We start from the raw sequence: 15,729 nt of genomic DNA on the forward strand, positions 1-15,729 counted from the left end.
TGGTCACAACCAATGACATCAACATAAACTGGTGCTGGTCAATACTTTGTGTCTCTTCGATAAGCTCAGACTCCCCCTGCAGATACACAATATCAAAGTTATGTCAAATTTATTTATATAACCGTCACAAAATAGTCTCAATGGTCTTACAGGTGTACAGTTAATATATATATATATATATATATATATATATATATATATATATATATATATATATATATATATATATATATATATATATATATATATATATATAAAATATCAAAATATCAACATATTTCCCTTACTAACATTGCTATTGTTCTACTGTTGTATGCACGATACGGTGTTGTTGTTGTTGTTTGAAGAGTCGTTGCACAATTTGTCAAAAGCGCTTTTCTTTCCATTTGAATTGAGCATTCTAAGATGCAGTCGTACACATTCTTTGACCTACGGTAGACAGATAACGTCATAGCCTTAGGATAACATTGCTTGCCAAATGCCTTTGGATCTCCTGTCCAGCTGGTGGCGATATGCACCAATGAGATGTAACCCGTCAAAAACAAGACGAAGAAGAAGCAGTAGCAGAAAAAGAGGAACTGTACACAAACACATCCGGTTCAATGACCAAGTCTCCCGGTGACTGGCAGCTGTGTTTTCAGTGAGTAATTTAAACATTTTTAAACTGTCTATTTGCCATTTATATACAATTGTATGTATGTACACTATTTAGGAGTATAATTACGACACTGAGGCCTTCTAGTTTGTTTATTGTTACTCGCTACGTCACTGGAAGCTTGCTAGCTATCGCTCGTCAACTAGCACGCCCACAAGTACAACTCAGCTGTCAATCAAAAGTCAATCAGGGAAAGCGTTTGACTTGAATTTTGTTTTGTATGTTTTCCACCCCAAAGCTGATGTCCACAATGGAAGAGTGATGGCTTCACATGTGGGGAGACATTTGTCTCAAAATTATTCACGCACAAATGCATCCGTGATTTTCACGTGTTTTTCAGATACACAAATATTTGTGATTTTCACAAATGTATTTCACTTAAATAACTAAATATTTATGTTTTTTAATTGAAAGATTTAGTTGCACCAAAATGTGCTTTTCAGATCCACAATTACCACATATTCGTGGTTTTCACGTTTTTGTTTTTTTTTTGGTGCATTTATCATGATTTGTCATGTAAATATTAAATTCTGTGTATGAAATGTCAAATGTGCGTATGTGGGCCAGCAGGCACGCCGTTTCAAGATGTTCTCACACGCACACACACAAGTCTCAGATATTTACATGTGTGGAAAGGCCACCCCCACTCATTCCGCTATAGGCAGTGTTGCTGTTTCCATTTAACGGGAATGCGCTGTATCCGTTTTTTGTTTAGAACTTCGAAATTGAAAAACGGAAAGCTGATCTTTTATGTGTTTAACACAACTCGGGAAACAATATACGACCGTAATTTGTATAGCCCAAGCTTGTTTTGCCTTGACACAAAGACGTTCCTCTTCGCCAAATTGCCTGTTTTCAGGTTTTGTTTTGGGGTTTTTTCAATTCTGTAGCAAAATTAAAAAAAGATTTGTTGTCAGTTTAGTTTCATTTTGTTTTTTGGAACGAACATTGACAAAACAAGTTTTTTAATTAATGTTTTTACTACCCGTTTTGTTTAAAAAAGCCAACTAATGAACAAATGATACACGGATTGTTGCAAACAGAGACACTACCCTCTAGCGGACTGAAGAGGGATGGCCTTTAAAGCACATGCGAATGTTGACAATTGTTGTGTGTGGGATCGATGACACCGGAGTGGATTTTTACTCGCGTACTATCCAACTCCCACATTAAAAAAATCTCAGTCCCAGACCACAGCATAAAAAATATATAAAAATTGAAAAATCCTGTCCCATCACGTCCCAGGGAAAGCGACTTCTAGCCCGCCCCGCTCGGTTCAGCATGATTCCCACTCCCGTACCGCTCCCTATTTTAGACGTCAGATACATTAAATAATGTATAAATGAAGTTGCATTTACCCCCATTTATTGAATAGTTTGTCACCACTAGAATGAAGGATCGAAACATGATATGAGCCTATGTCATTGTTTTGATTTTTGTAGTTATTAACATTTTAATGCATTGATGCACTAATTTCTGTTAGGGTGTGAAGTGCTCGACTGTATTTGAACGCATCTCGGCGAGCGTTGTCAATGTTTAATGTGACGCTCTTGTTATGACCCGTTTGAACCAGCGATCGCTGATAGTTAAGTTCGACGGCCGTTAACGTGACAAAGTACACACCCAGCCTCTATTCCAAGAGGACCGATTTACCATGACGCGCGTAAACACACGGGCTTTTTGCACACGGGCCTTGTGCGGGCAGTCCAACAGGCGGACACAGTGTGAGCGCCTTTGCTGCTTGCACGATTGGGTGATTGAAATGTCAGCCTCCAGTGTGGGAATATTTTGGAAACGGCATGACGTTTGTGTCAAAAAGAAATGCGGTTGTCCGCTGAGCCACAAACGCACATTCGACAATCCACACGCAGAGTCATAATGAATGCACGCACAACATTAAAAAACCCATGTGAAAATCACCAAATATATTCTGGATCTGAAAAACATGCAAATCTCTCCCCATGTTCACCTGCTGCTGGTCGTGTACCTGCACATCTCACTATCAATATCTTTTTCAAAGGTACTGCATGCTGTTTGTTCCTTCCATTTTCTTCTATGTAGCATTATGCCTCTAGTGGCTCAAGAGCAGGGGTGTCAAACTCATTTTTTGTCAGGGGCCACATGACACTCAATGTTGTTATTTTATTCTAAGTATACTTTTAGTTTAAATCGTGTCTGTTAGACCTATTTGAAAAAAATATTGAATTACATTAAAATATACAGTATATTTTTAAGTAATTTTTTACACTCATTTTACAATACTTTAATGTTTAAAATTAATGCATGTGATTTCTCTCGTATTAAAGGAAAAAAGGAATTTTTTTTCTTCAATTCAAAAGAGTTCTCAGGTGCCTAAAGGACGGTTTTTACTTACCTTGACAACCTGGGGCTTTGTGACGACAGCTAGGGCTGCTAAGTGTTGCTAACTTAGTTTCTTTTTTGCACAAAATGTTGTGACTTTTCTAACCCCTCTTTGTTTGAAAAAAAAAAAGTAGCAAGTTATTATATTTAAATAGAATTTATGAAAAATCTTAAACTGAAATAAAATAAAAAGTTTTTCAATAATCAAAATAGTAGTCCCGCCATCTGGGTTCAGACTGCAAAGGAAGCCACCACTCTGGTGAGCACCGATAAAAATTGATTGTAGAGGCAGCTTTTAAAGACAGAGCTGTCAAATTGTCTGTTGTCAATAAATGTAGTGTGCTGGGGCGTGACGTTGCCAGACAGAAAGAGCCTCCACCCCAACATCAACAACTTAGCCAAACCTTTGAGTATGCGGTGTACAGGTGCAGCTTCACTGAGAGGCGTCTTGAATATCACCGCTGTCCTGTGAAAAACACTGATCTTTGGAAACTTTTTTTAATTTTCACTTTAATGCGATTTCTGTAACGCAGAAACATGATTCAGGTAAAAATAAGAAAATGAAAAAAAAAATGGAGATAAGTGTTTTTCACATGACAGCGACGATATGTTACTGACCAAAATGTTGCGTTGCTTTTTTTGTGCTGGCGATTCCACTGAATAAGTCATTAAATAGATAAGCCTTTACAGAAATGTAAATAAATGTAAAATCTCAAAATAAAAACCTTTAAATTATTAAGAATATCATGACGTATCTAAATTGATCCTGAAAAAAAAAAAGTGTTCTGTCAAGCGATTAATTTATTTGAAGTAATTCATGCAAAATATTTCATAAATGATTTTATATGAAGATTGTAACTGATATTTACTTTAGCAAAATCTCGGAATTAAAAAAGAAAGTAAAGTAGATTTAGATTAAGAGGCTGTTCAAATAGCTTTCTTTGATCCTTGAATATGATTCTTTGAGTATGTGGGGATGGCGCCTTTTCTGTTGCCGGTCCTTCCTTTGGAATGACCTTCCATTAAATGTCGGGCAAGCCCTCTCTCTGTCCATTTTTAAAAACTGTTTGAAGACACATTTCTAGTCTTTGGCTTTTGATCTGATGTGAGACTGACACGTTTCTGCTGTTTTCCAGTGTCTACTGTATATAGTAATTTGTGTTTTAATTTATTGCGTTCACTTGTTATATTATTGCGATTGTAATGTAAAGTGCTTTGTCAGAGCTGCCGCTGTTATGAAATGCACTATATAAATACAATATGCCAAAGACATATTTGGGATTCCTCCAATGAGTAACTTTTTCAAGTAGAACTACATAGAAGTCCATCTTTGTCTGTCTTTGCGTTAGTGGCTCTCCTCTTAAGTTTGGCTGCAAGGTGAGCAGAGGTCAGCTGCCTCAGGAATGAAATAAAACTGAGTTCATTTTTTTAACGCTTTATGAAATTTAAATTATTCTCCAGAGTTAACGCTTTAATTTTTCTAATACAACAGATTTGGGCCACGGGGAAAAAGAACAAACAAAAATGTGTAATCTTATACATCATGAATTTGAAAAGTTTTATAGTTTTGATAAAAGTTGTGTATTTTGGAAATGTAAAGTAATACTTAGCAGATAATGTAGGGTTGTAAAGTGACATTTTTACAAGGGGAGGAAAAGGAACATCAAGGGGATGAGATTGCTTCCTGTTGGAGTAGTTTTACTTTTTGTGTATGTTTGAACAATATTAAACTACGTACTCTATCTTAGCACATGTGTGGAGTATTTTCAGTAGGAGGACTTTGAGGCCCTGCTTGAGCAGTTGATTGAAAGGAGCATGAGTTGCTCATTGGATGTCAGGTGTGGAGAGAAAGCCACCAGCTGATTGCTCACACAGATGCATGATGTGTGTGGGCACATTTGCAAATGGATGTGTAAAAAGTGAAACTATACCACCATATCTTCCTAATAATATGACTTGAATCTTAAAATGGACAATTAAAAAAAAAAATCAACTTTTACTGCTTTTATTTTCTGCCTGACCAGATGGATGGAGGAGGCTACGTGCTCAAAGGTGCAGCCGATGGACTTGTGGGACATGCGGAAGGGAAGGGAAGGCCAAGCTGCATTTGGACCCATGTGAGTATTGAGAAGTGTCATGTGCTTGAGGAGCTCATGCGTGATGTCACATCTCACCACAGGGTGGACGTGTGTGCACTCAACTTCAACTTTTGCTTGCTTCATGCATTGCATGACACAACACCATGGTCAGACACTTCTGGGCATGTTTTTCAATGACAATGATGTGGGCCAAGGTAGTTAAAAGTAATGTCATATTTTTAAAAAAAAGTATCTATCTATCTATTTTTGACTAACTTGGTTCACATCAGTGTCATTCAAAAACATGTCCAGAAGTGTCTGACCATGGTGTCGTGCAGTACACTTTATGTCCCAGTGTGCTCACGTCCCCCTTTGGTGCCATGGCCAAAGTGTGTGCGCGTCATTTGAAGTAAGTGACATCACACATGAGCTCGTCAAGCAGGCGACACTTAAGCTGCTTCCATCGTCAATGTCTGTGTGTGCAACTTGAGTTAGCTCTCACAAACATTGACTGGTGAGATGCTTTCAAATTGTCATGTTTTTGTCCAATAAATTGTTCAACTTGAATTGGAGTCTTTGTGTTTTATTGGTAAATCTGCCCTCATTTGTAGCCTTTCATGCATGTTGGTTGCTGCAGTGGAAAACTATTCCAAAGGCTGCTTGAAGTCTTGAGGTGAGAGTTGCACGTCAGCCACTACTACTGTGGACACAAGTGTCACATTACTACTCCTGTTTGTCTCCTCATGACTCAAGCAATCTCTAAATTCATCGAGCTTTGGGTCATGTGAGATTGAGGGGAATAGTAAGTCTTGTGTCTCATGTGGTGACTGAAGTGCAACTTTGACCTGAAGACTCAAAAGTGCCTTAAAAAAAAACCTATCTGCTGCTAGGACCGCCCCTAACTCCACCTTATTTTGAATCCACCAATCACAGTGTGGCTTGAATTTGCATAGCCAATCAGAACGCACTTATTTGCATAGCCACGCCCACTTTTGGCAATCCGACCAATCACAGCGCTGTAAATTTGCATAACCACGCCCACTCTGGGCCCCACCAATCACAGCATTTTCAATTTGCATAGTCCCGCCCACCTTTTGACCAATCATAGCCTTTTATCCACATTGCTCCACCTACTTCCAGACTCATCAGCGAATCAGAAAGCTTTATTCCAGCTTTGACACACCCACTTTCCCCCCCCCAAAAAAAAAAAATCAGAAAAAAAACATTCGGGAAAAAAAATTGAAAAATATTTTAGGATTTTTTTTTTTTTGCAAAAAAAAATTTCAGAAAAAAACTCAGGAAAAAAAATGATTTTAGAATTTTTTTTTTTTTTTTTAACTTTGCTTTAAGCAAGTTTTTTGTGATGTGTGCAAGAATGTAGTTGAGAGCTTAAGTGTCATTTGTAATCAAGCTTTATTTCTTTTGCAGAGGAGACAATCACAAACAAGTTACAAGTCAGATGACAGTCTGCTTGTTGCTGCGTTGCTGAAGTGGTCGGCCAGCCAGAAGACAAAGTTGCAAGTCTGATGACAGTCTGCTCGTTGCAAAGTGGTCGGCCAGCGAGAAGAACTTGGACGAGTGTGGACCTAAGACCAAAAAAAAAAAAAAACATCTGTGAGTCAAAAGTTATGTCAACATCTGGTGCAGAAGATGTGTGGGGCTTGAAACCTACCAGCGATCAAGACTCTTCAGAGGTGAGTTATGATGGATGGTGATCTTGTTCTTTGCTGCCTACAAAAGGGGAAAATAACCAAAGGTATTGGGTCAGAAAAGTTGTCATGAGGATTATCCAGTGAAAAAAAATTTAAAGAACATACCGTAAATGTCTTCCATTTCGTCTCAGGCTGCCTCAAAGTTTGGCTTCAGAACCTCGTGCATGAGCAAGCAACAAGAAAGGCAAAAGTGTTGCTGCTACTCCATCGTGCGCCACACTGGACAAGAAAAAGTCAACTTTGTCGAGACAACCGGAACATGCTAGCTGAAATGAAATGTTCCTTTTCTTACCAGCAGAGGACGCATTTTCAGTCATGTTGCAGCACTCCAGTGGCGCCATCTGCGGGACAAGGAACATGTGAGTAGTCAATTCTATTACTAACCTGAAATGCAGGTACATTCTACTGTTACCCTTCTTCAGGGGCTCCTCTTTGATGCAGTCTGGAACACCCTGGCAAGCTTCATGATATGCACCATTCAAGTTGGATGACATGTAAAGACTGTCTCCTCGTCGCTGCACGGCGAAGTCGTCAGTTGACCAGCATGTGGACCTAAAGACAAAAAGGTGAGTCAAAAGCTTATGGCATCAGCAACATACCATGAATGCATAGTGTTTCATCTTTGACAACATTGACAATTTTTTTTTAGTTGACTAAAATATTTTCTCACTGTAGACTGGAACCTTGCACTGCAGCAGCTGGTCGAGCTCCTGAAACTCTGGACTGGTGCAGACCTCCCCCAGATGGACAAACTTGCAAATACCACAAACGATGGACCAGTCAAGCTGCTATTTTTAGTATGTTTATTTACATGTCTTAATATTGACAATGGAGGCAGCTTTGAGGACCTTCCACATTCAGAAACATTTCTTTGCCTAGCAGGTGGAAGAGTCCCTGACGGCACTCTTACTGGAAGCTGCAGTGCATGCCAAGTCCAAGAAAAAGCAGGCAAGTGCTCTTTCAACATGCAGAGTTTTTTGTAGCTTGTTGATCATAGCGCCCCCTAGAAACAAAAAACAGTCAACAACTTTGATTCATCAAGTTTGTCTTTTGCAACAGGTGCCAACCTTGAAGAGGAGCGCGACTAAACGAGTTGATCCAGGCTGCACTGATCAGGTTCTTTAGTCACCTGGTGGACAAGAGCAGGACAAAGGGAGAAGTAACTTGTTGACCAAGTCTTCAATCCTGTTCCTTGTGGGTCGCCATCCTGCCAGTTTTCCACTGCGCCCATCTGCTACACACCCGATTCAAATCAATAAGCTTTTTATGAGACTGATTTCAATCAGGTGTGTTGCAGCAGGGAGAAAACATTCAGGAACAGGTTTGAGACCCCTGATGAGTGTCCTGCTTGCAACTTTGGCAAAACTGCAGGGGAAAAAAAAATGCTCACTTGATACACCGCCATCTTGTTCCACAGCTCTCAATGAAGCTCTGTCATGACTGCAAAAAAAGCAGACATTTTGATGGGCCGCAGCTGGAAAGTCACATCAGGTCTCCTGACCCTCCTTCAGTTGCATCCAGAATCTTGGCTGGTGCTTCTTCCTGGAGTGATACTGCAGCAAACAAAGTTGACAGTGATCGAAGTGTTGCCATTGAGTGCATGTTCCCACCTCACCCAGGTGTCAATTCCAGGTCCAAAAAGTAAAACCCCTGCCGCAGTTTAGCTATAGCCGCAGGTGCTTCCACTCAACCGGCAGGTAAAAGAGTTCCCCAGAAGCTGGTTGAGTAGAAGCACCTGTGGCACAAGACAAACTGTGGCTTCGTTTTTTAACTTACTGGACCTGGATTTGACACAGCTGTGCTGATTGCTAAAGATCACAGGATGTCTCCTGGTCAGCACATGCTGAAATAATTAGTCAAACATTTGTACATGTATGAAAACGTGTGTTTTACCAGTGAGGAGAGCAGAGCTGGACGCCTCTTCATCAGCATGGTGGCCTGAAAGACAAACGTAAGGAATGTAAGCATTCCACTTTAAAATGCTCAGCCTGACAAGTTAGTGGCTTAGCAACCTGACATTTGGTAGAAATGCAAAAGTCTCATGACGCCATGTCCCAAAAAGACAGGAAGTCAGCCATTTAAGAATCATTTGGGCCGTTCTGTTGAAGATGCAGCCTGTGGACAGAAATGAGATGGTTAACACGCATGCATGAAAATATACTTGCAATTGATGTATTCATTGAAGTTTTGTCTACTTACCGTCGGCAAAACGGCACTTTCGTCCAGATGGTGGAAAAGATTTGAGCAAACGCGTCGTTAGTCATCGTCACACAAAGTAGCTGCATTATTGTTGAATAAACATCAACAAAGCCATGAATAAGTATTGTAATTGCGTTCATCCGTTTATCGGTATGTAGTTGCAAAAGCGCGTTTTGGTGCAATTTATAGTCGTAGGAAGCGTTAATTACCAACGCTAGAGCAAACGCTTTAGCTTGCCATGTTAGCAAGGCGCGAGCACGCCTAAAGTGCTACTTTAGCTCAAAGTGAGCAAAAGCAGTGAGTTTTGAGCACTCACCTTATCAAAGTTTTCGGTCATCTTGTCGAGGAGATGTGTGCGACGCAGCAGGTGGACGAGAACGACCGGAGGTTGCCAAGAGCTGAGGAAGAATGACTGTCTCCCTTTCCCCGACTTAAATAGGTTTCCGGTGATGACGTCACATCCAGAGGAAAAAAAAAAAAACTTATTTAACACAGAAAGCTAAGTGGTCACCACTAGTAAAGAAATTGTTTTGCATTGAAAGTGCGGGAGCGAAATAATAGAAGCATTGTCATAAATGCTTGATGGGGTTCGAACCCGGGTTGTCTGCATCTGATGTAACAGTATCTTCCCCTTGACTACCACTCGGTTGCCGTCATCGGCTTTCTTAGTAGTACATATCACATATGGTGACGCAGTGAAAAGCAGATGTGTACATCAATGGACATATATAACCAATCGAAACACCTTGGAAGATCAGACATGGTCGAATGGTTAATGTTACAGTTTGGTCTTTGGGAGACCCGGGTTCGACTCTTGCTTTGTTCACAGTTTAATTAGTGAATGGAGCAAAGAGTAAGGATCGAACCCGAGTCGTCTGAACACCACGCTACTTCTTATACCACTCGGCCATGTTGACGGGAAAAATTTGAATTTTTGGTGTGAATTTACTGGATCATTATCAACAGTTGGACTGCAGACTGGAAACAGCCACCTATCCAGCCATTATCCGAGCCGCTTATCCTCAGTTACATGAAAAAAGAAAATGTAATTGGGGAGCGGGTTGGCATCCCTCGTCAAGTGGTCACTTGCACCGCTAACATTCCACGTGGACTCTGTGATGACACTCAAACCTGACAAATAACCCCCCCGCCCCCAACTGTCTACTACCACTAACTTCATGATGTCATCCATCAGGAGAGCGTTTGGAAGCGCACGTTCATTGTTTAATCACTTGTTTTACACGTCAGTGTTGTATGGAACAATATCTTGGAATGACAATTAAACAACTTGAAGTGAGAACTTTTGCCTCTTATTTGTAGAAGTGGTTGAAAAGTGCCCTGTCCTGAGATAATCTTGAATGTAGTAGATCGATGAGCACAGATGACTACTACTACCGTTTGACTATTGTACAGAGTCTTGTGTATTAATGTACATACATATTTGACAAGATCGATACCATACCTTCGGTCAGTAATCCAGCCTTCCTGTTGACGTTTCTAAGGATCCAAATCTCTAACAGAGGATACCAACAATGTTCTCCATGTTACAATACAGTCACGATATCATCGTCAGGCGCTACGCTGTCGCCATCTCCTGGTCACTAGGAGAAATGCTTTCGGTGACAACTTCTGGGAATCTAAAACCAATTATATGAACCGTATTTCGATTTGTGTCTCCTGATATATTCTATTTTCCTTTTAGAATTAAACATTGAACATCTAACTTTTTTTTTTAGACATTTTCTTATCCGTTCCAGGCACCAAACTAGAAAATCAAGCTGCATTTCAATTGTGATATTTTGATATCAAAACGAAAATCAAATAACGAGTAGTTTTTTCAATCTTGTTTCAAACGTCACATCCAATGACCAAATGAGACATGCACCATACAGGCAGGCAGACTTTATCATGGCATATTGGAAACTGAATAAAACGCTGGTGACGCGTTTTAGCCTGCAGGGGGCAGCATCTGGCTAAAGAAGATTGATTTCAAGTGTTTCCATGGTGATGACGTAAGGTTGACAATGGTTCCAGGGGTCCTAGGTAACATAAGAGGATTCGAAGTTACAAGAATACGGCTAGAACGCACGCTCAGTTACGGCCACACCTACTGTTTTTATTGGAATATTTCATTTTTTATGTCTTAAAAGTGTCAACATGCAAATATTTACTGTAATTCTGATTTATTACTACGCTGGCACAGGCTGATAACTTGCTTTGAGACCTTGTTTACAGAACTGATTTTTTTTAAATTTATTTTATTTTATTTTATTTTAATGTAGTCATTTGGGCGTTTATGCAATGATGCCCAACTCTGACCTGCAGGCACATTGTGAGAGATCATTCGGTGTGCGTTGGCAAATTATCCAGTTTTACTTAATTGGTCCAAAAAATATGTATTCACTACAAATGTTGCATCTTTGTTCATCTATCTATGTCGGGGACAGGCAGAACAATTGTAACTTACATTGGTGGCAGAACAAGCTCCATACCACCAATGTAAGTTACAATTGTGTATTCACTTTTCGCCAGATGCAGTAGAATTATTTAACCAAAACGGCGAAGACTTCACACTGAGCAAGTCAACAAACACAAAACAAAGGCCAAGCAGGATAAAGCAAGTGAAATGGGAATCAATGTAAAAGTTCGAAAAATACAAGTTGTAAAAGTTACAGCTAGAATAGCAAAGGCCAAATCTGCAGTCAAAAGAAACAAACAAAAAAATACTAACGTGAAAAGGGCTATATCCAAAGAATTAAGAATTAGACTTCTGGTATGCTCCGTCAACTGTATGGAACACAGACATGGAGGCTATAAGAAAGAAGATATGATTGATGCACTGGAGATACGGTTTTGGCGAAGGATTTTAAGAGTGACATGGGAGATGAGAACAAATGAAAGTGTACTCTGGGAAATTGGAGTGGAAAGAGAACTGCTAAAAACATTGAAAGCTTGGCAGACAAAGTGGCTGAGACATAATTTATTAGGGGGAGAGTTTATATTGTTCCGTCACTGAAGGAAAGCGAGGAAGAAGAGTACACTGGGAACTCCTGGAGAGGGAAAAATAACGGAAAAGGATGGCAGAAGACAGGGTTGAAGATGTATGAGCTGTGGAAGGGCCTGCCCCTTCAAGCAGAGCATTTTTAGATACATTGTGAGCAAATTGATGAGATCATCATTAACTTCTAAATTAAATAATACGGCTTTTACTATGAGATGTAATGTATAGCTATGATGTTTCAGGGAAAAAAAATCTGTCGCTGAATCTGGCTGCTAATTCAGAAATATTTGCTAAATACATATAATCATTATGAATAGGCTCATCTGATGTGCTAGACTAAGCTAGAGAAAAAACGAGGGCGGATTCGGAATCAACGCAAAAAAAAAAATAATGCAGTAGAGTTTACTTGCATTTCTGATTAAAACAGTTGGTAAACATATTTTGAGGTTCACGGTTCAAGTGTCGTGTACTGTGTCCCAGACGAGCGGTATAGGCAGCCTGAGGTTACTTCAAAGCTTCCTAATGTTGTATTTGCTTGCTGCACCACAAAGACGTTGAATGTTGTGTTTGTGACGTCACGGACCCGTTTTACGAATGAGCGAAGCATACGAGCACGTTCCGCTGATGTGGAACTTCGCCAGACAAGGTATGCTGTTTTCTTCAAATGACATATGGGCATAAAAAAAAAAAAACAACAACAAAAACACAGACACAAAGCGTTACCATAGGGTTTTCTAGCTATCTTTGAAACTCTATGAGGTAACCCCGACAATATGTTTGGGATTGAAGTCAACAGACATGGAGGGTCCACAGGCCTTGAGGATCTATTACGCTTCTTGGGGGAAACTGCATAGCTCCTGCATTCAGAGAGGAGGACAGCGTCTTCACCGCAGCCTCATGCTCATCCAAATGATCGAATTCTCCAGTGACCTCTACTACTCGGCTCTGGCCAACGCGCAAGGCGGACAACAGGTGGCCGACAGCCCCGCAGAGACGCGCGCACCCACCGACATGGAGCTAAGGAACGCTAAGGAAGCGAGAAAAAGTTGGCTTGACGTTCGACGTTCGATATTCACGAGTTAGGGACAGTCCACAAATTTATTGTTCGAGTGTATCCTAAATTGAGAAAAATATTCACCAAAAATCAGTTAATTAACAACTACTACACATCGAATTTTCATTATATAGGTCATTTTGGAGAAGTTGGAGCCAATTCAAGTATGAGTATAGTGCTAAATTGACAGAAATATTCACCAAAAATCAGGTGAAACACTTTTTCTCATTCTGATTGCTGTAGTAGATGTCAAAGCAAGGCCTCTAACTACTACACCTCAAATATTTGTCATATATGTCATTTTGGAGAAGTTGGAGCCAATTCAAGGACCAATATCAAACTGTATTGGTAAAAATATTCACCAAAAATCAGGTGAGACACTTTTTCTCATTCTGATTGCTGTAGTAGGTGGCAAAGCGAGGCCTCTAACTACTGCACCTCAATTTTTTTTTTGTCATATAGGTCATTTTGGAGAAGTTGGAGCCAATTCGAGGATCAATATCAAACTGTATTGGCAAAAATATTCACCAGAGCGTTGAAGTGTGCCTTGATATCTCCCGGTGATGAACTCCTCTTCCTCCTCCTCCTCCTACTCGGAGGCTTCTCATTCCGGTGACAAAAACTTTAATGTCACCGTGTGAGGAGACAATAACCAAAGGATCACCAAAGTGGAAATGCAGAAGATGCACAAGAAGTTGGACAACAGTGCAAAAAAGGGGATATGATACGGTCCAATTTAACATACGTAACAGCTGTAGGGAAGCAGATGTTACTGCTGCTCCCACACTGAAACGGAACCAGAATAAAGCTGTAAATGCCATACAGCGTTGCCAAACAGTCCGCATTGCTAGCGACGCTATGTGAGCACAGTTTGCATTTTGAGGTGCCGAGCCAACTAGCTAGCTCTTGATTTAAAAAAACAAAAACATGATATGAAACTTGACTCATGCACTTTGTAAACTAAGAAAAGAGGGAACCTTTTTACTGTACTAATGTCTTGAGGATACGACAAAAACAAAAGAATTGACCTTGCCGTTCTAATAAACTCATATCAGGCTGGCCGCTTTATACAATTTGCTCCATTTTAGAAAGGCTGATGCAGTCTGTTAGTGACATCAAGACTGAAAGCATCTTCATTCTGACAGCTTTTTTTGCACGTCCTTTTGAAGATCTTTTTGCCAACTTCACGTTGTCAGTTTGGATAATAAACCAAGAGGAATGACAACTCCTAACTCGAGCATCTAAATCGAGTATCTCACAGTGAGGCCAACTTTTTCCTTTTCTTCTTTTTTTTTTTTTTTTTTTTTGCGTCACTGTGACAAAACAGGACAAACATAGTTTGATGGTGTGACATTCTCCACATCAGAATATAATATAAAGCTTTTCAACTGTTTGTGCACTTGTGCTTCTTTTGAACGCCCCCTCACTTAGACACCTGTCTGCTGGGAAACGGCTGCTTAGAACACACACACACACACACACACACACACACACACACACACACACACCAAGAGCTGTCTGGAGGGGGTCGAGAACAACTTAAAAAATGTAGACGTGAGAGTATAACAGAAATGGCGCACACACACACACACACCTCCCTTAGTGTAAGAAGCCTCAGCGAATAGGATATTTCTGTTCATGCGATGTCAGCCTATCAGAATCCTTCCTGCTAACACACCCACAGGATTGTGTGTGTGTGTATGTGTGGAACAGTGCTGAGGCAAAAGAGAGGGAGAGGCAATGTGCTAGAAGATGCCTCTCTCGTATGCGTGTGTGTGTGTGTGCGTGTGAGAAAGAGGGAAGATTCTCCCAGCAGGTGCTGATGTTATGCCGATGTTGGTCCTTGGGGAGAAACTGAGAGGTAGCCAAAGCCCAGACTGCGGCGCTCACCATGAAACTGGATCTCCATCTCACACGCACACACTGCATGTCAGCAAATATTTAATTACCTCCAGACACAGTGGAATCCAAAAAAGGTGCACACACGCAGACATCGCGAAGGGTCAGCGGTGGAAAATGCGTCTCCTGCGGTCAGCTGCGGAGCTCAGCGGAGGAAGCTGAAGTTCCCTCCATTTTATCACAACCAGCAGCTTCATTACAAGGCTGCCAAAATGGAGTCCACTGATGATTAAAGGGGCAGTCCGCTCAAACACACACCGGGAACAAGGGGAAGGAAACAAAATGAGACCGTGCAAACCTGACAGGAGCTCCCTGGAATGGAGCAGTGCAGCCAAAACAAACATTTGAAGCTGCCAAATATTCAGTTGAGCTTTAATTCCAACATCTTGCAAGGATGCTAGCCTACTTTAATTGGAAAATGTCTTTGCATCAGCTAAAAACATTAAATGCTTGTTCATGTAGACCTGCACCAAGGCTTTAGTATCGCCACTTCTTGCATACTGAAGTCAGTATTTATTTTTTATTTATAAACTTAAAACAGTGATTTCCAACTAGCTTGCCATGAGAGCGCATAAGAGTGTGCTGCAGGAAATTATTCAATTTCACTTTATTGCTTTGAAAAATGAACTGGTCAACACATTTTAACGATGTGATACAGTAATATTTTTAGTCATATTTATGAATTAAGGCTTAGGTTCAGCAACCGCTGGATTTTTTTCACCCCCCGAAATGTCAGCTATAAATTACCAGGCACGGTAAAATCCGTATTG

The 15,729-nt window shown here is 40.4% G+C and overlaps 1 protein-coding gene and 2 long non-coding RNA genes across 11 annotated transcripts; 2 read left to right on the forward strand and 1 right to left on the reverse strand.

Annotated features, from left to right (window-relative positions):
• The first annotated feature begins 578 nt into the window (after window positions 1–578).
• On the forward strand, window positions 579–10,305 carry LOC147134611 (uncharacterized). Of its 6 annotated transcripts, none has more exons than XR_015090195.1 (9): window positions 579–640; window positions 894–2,675; window positions 5,041–5,133; window positions 6,523–6,788; window positions 6,938–7,165; window positions 7,229–7,372; window positions 7,482–7,603; window positions 7,686–7,754; window positions 7,866–10,305. It is a non-coding gene; the product is annotated as an uncharacterized LOC147134611 (long non-coding RNA). The 6 variants fall into 6 exon arrangements; XR_015090196.1 differs by having other exon boundaries at window positions 602–640; window positions 894–928; XR_015090194.1 differs by lacking the exon at window positions 894–2,675 and having other exon boundaries at window positions 580–640.
• LOC147134612 (uncharacterized) lies at window positions 6,489–15,162 on the reverse strand. 3 transcript variants are annotated; one of them, XM_086056406.1, is made up of 14 exons: window positions 15,010–15,162; window positions 9,322–9,435; window positions 9,006–9,021; window positions 8,824–8,921; window positions 8,700–8,744; window positions 8,197–8,359; window positions 7,874–7,935; window positions 7,655–7,809; window positions 7,477–7,558; window positions 7,219–7,358; window positions 7,099–7,147; window positions 6,912–7,025; window positions 6,767–6,825; window positions 6,489–6,680 (listed from the first exon to the last, which is right to left on the reverse strand). In XM_086056406.1, exons 1-6 carry the CDS (start codon window positions 15,052–15,054, stop codon window positions 8,294–8,296), a joined length of 384 nt encoding a protein of 127 aa, XP_085912532.1. In that variant the 5' UTR covers window positions 15,055–15,162; the 3' UTR covers window positions 6,489–6,680; window positions 6,767–6,825; window positions 6,912–7,025; window positions 7,099–7,147; window positions 7,219–7,358; window positions 7,477–7,558; window positions 7,655–7,809; window positions 7,874–7,935; window positions 8,197–8,293. The 3 variants fall into 3 exon arrangements, with proteins under 3 accessions (XP_085912532.1, XP_085912533.1, XP_085912534.1); XM_086056407.1 differs by lacking the exon at window positions 7,477–7,558 and having other exon boundaries at window positions 7,717–7,809; XM_086056408.1 differs by lacking the exons at window positions 7,477–7,558; window positions 15,010–15,162 and adding an exon at window positions 10,468–12,136 and having other exon boundaries at window positions 7,618–7,809.
• LOC147134613 (uncharacterized) lies at window positions 12,541–14,453 on the forward strand. 2 transcript variants are annotated; one of them, XR_015090145.1, is made up of 3 exons: window positions 12,541–12,652; window positions 12,796–13,432; window positions 13,523–14,453. It is a non-coding gene; the product is annotated as an uncharacterized LOC147134613 (long non-coding RNA). The 2 variants fall into 2 exon arrangements; XR_015090144.1 differs by having other exon boundaries at window positions 12,640–13,432.
• Window positions 15,163–15,729: the final 567 nt, after the last annotated feature.

This window comes from Filicampus tigris, chromosome 16 (genome assembly GCF_054856515.1).
Source record: "Filicampus tigris isolate MCC_2025a chromosome 16, RoL_Ftig_1.0, whole genome shotgun sequence".
Classification (NCBI taxonomy): Eukaryota; Metazoa; Chordata; class Actinopteri; order Syngnathiformes; family Syngnathidae; genus Filicampus; species Filicampus tigris.

What these genes read in the sequence shown, in the direction of transcription:
- LOC147134612 (XM_086056407.1), bottom strand. Translation starts at nt 15,054, where the DNA reads ATGTCTGCGTGTGTGCACCTTTTTTGGATTCCACTGTGTCTGGAG. An exon ending in CTTTTGCATTTCTACCAAAT is followed by an intron (nt 8,745 to 8,823) that starts GTCAGGTTGCTA and finishes TTTGTCTTTCAG; the next exon opens with GCCACCATGCTGATGAAGAG. An exon ending in CAGCTCTGCTCTCCTCACTG is followed by an intron (nt 8,360 to 8,699) that starts GTAAAACACACG and finishes TGTTTGCTGCAG; the next exon opens with TATCACTCCAGGAAGAAGCA.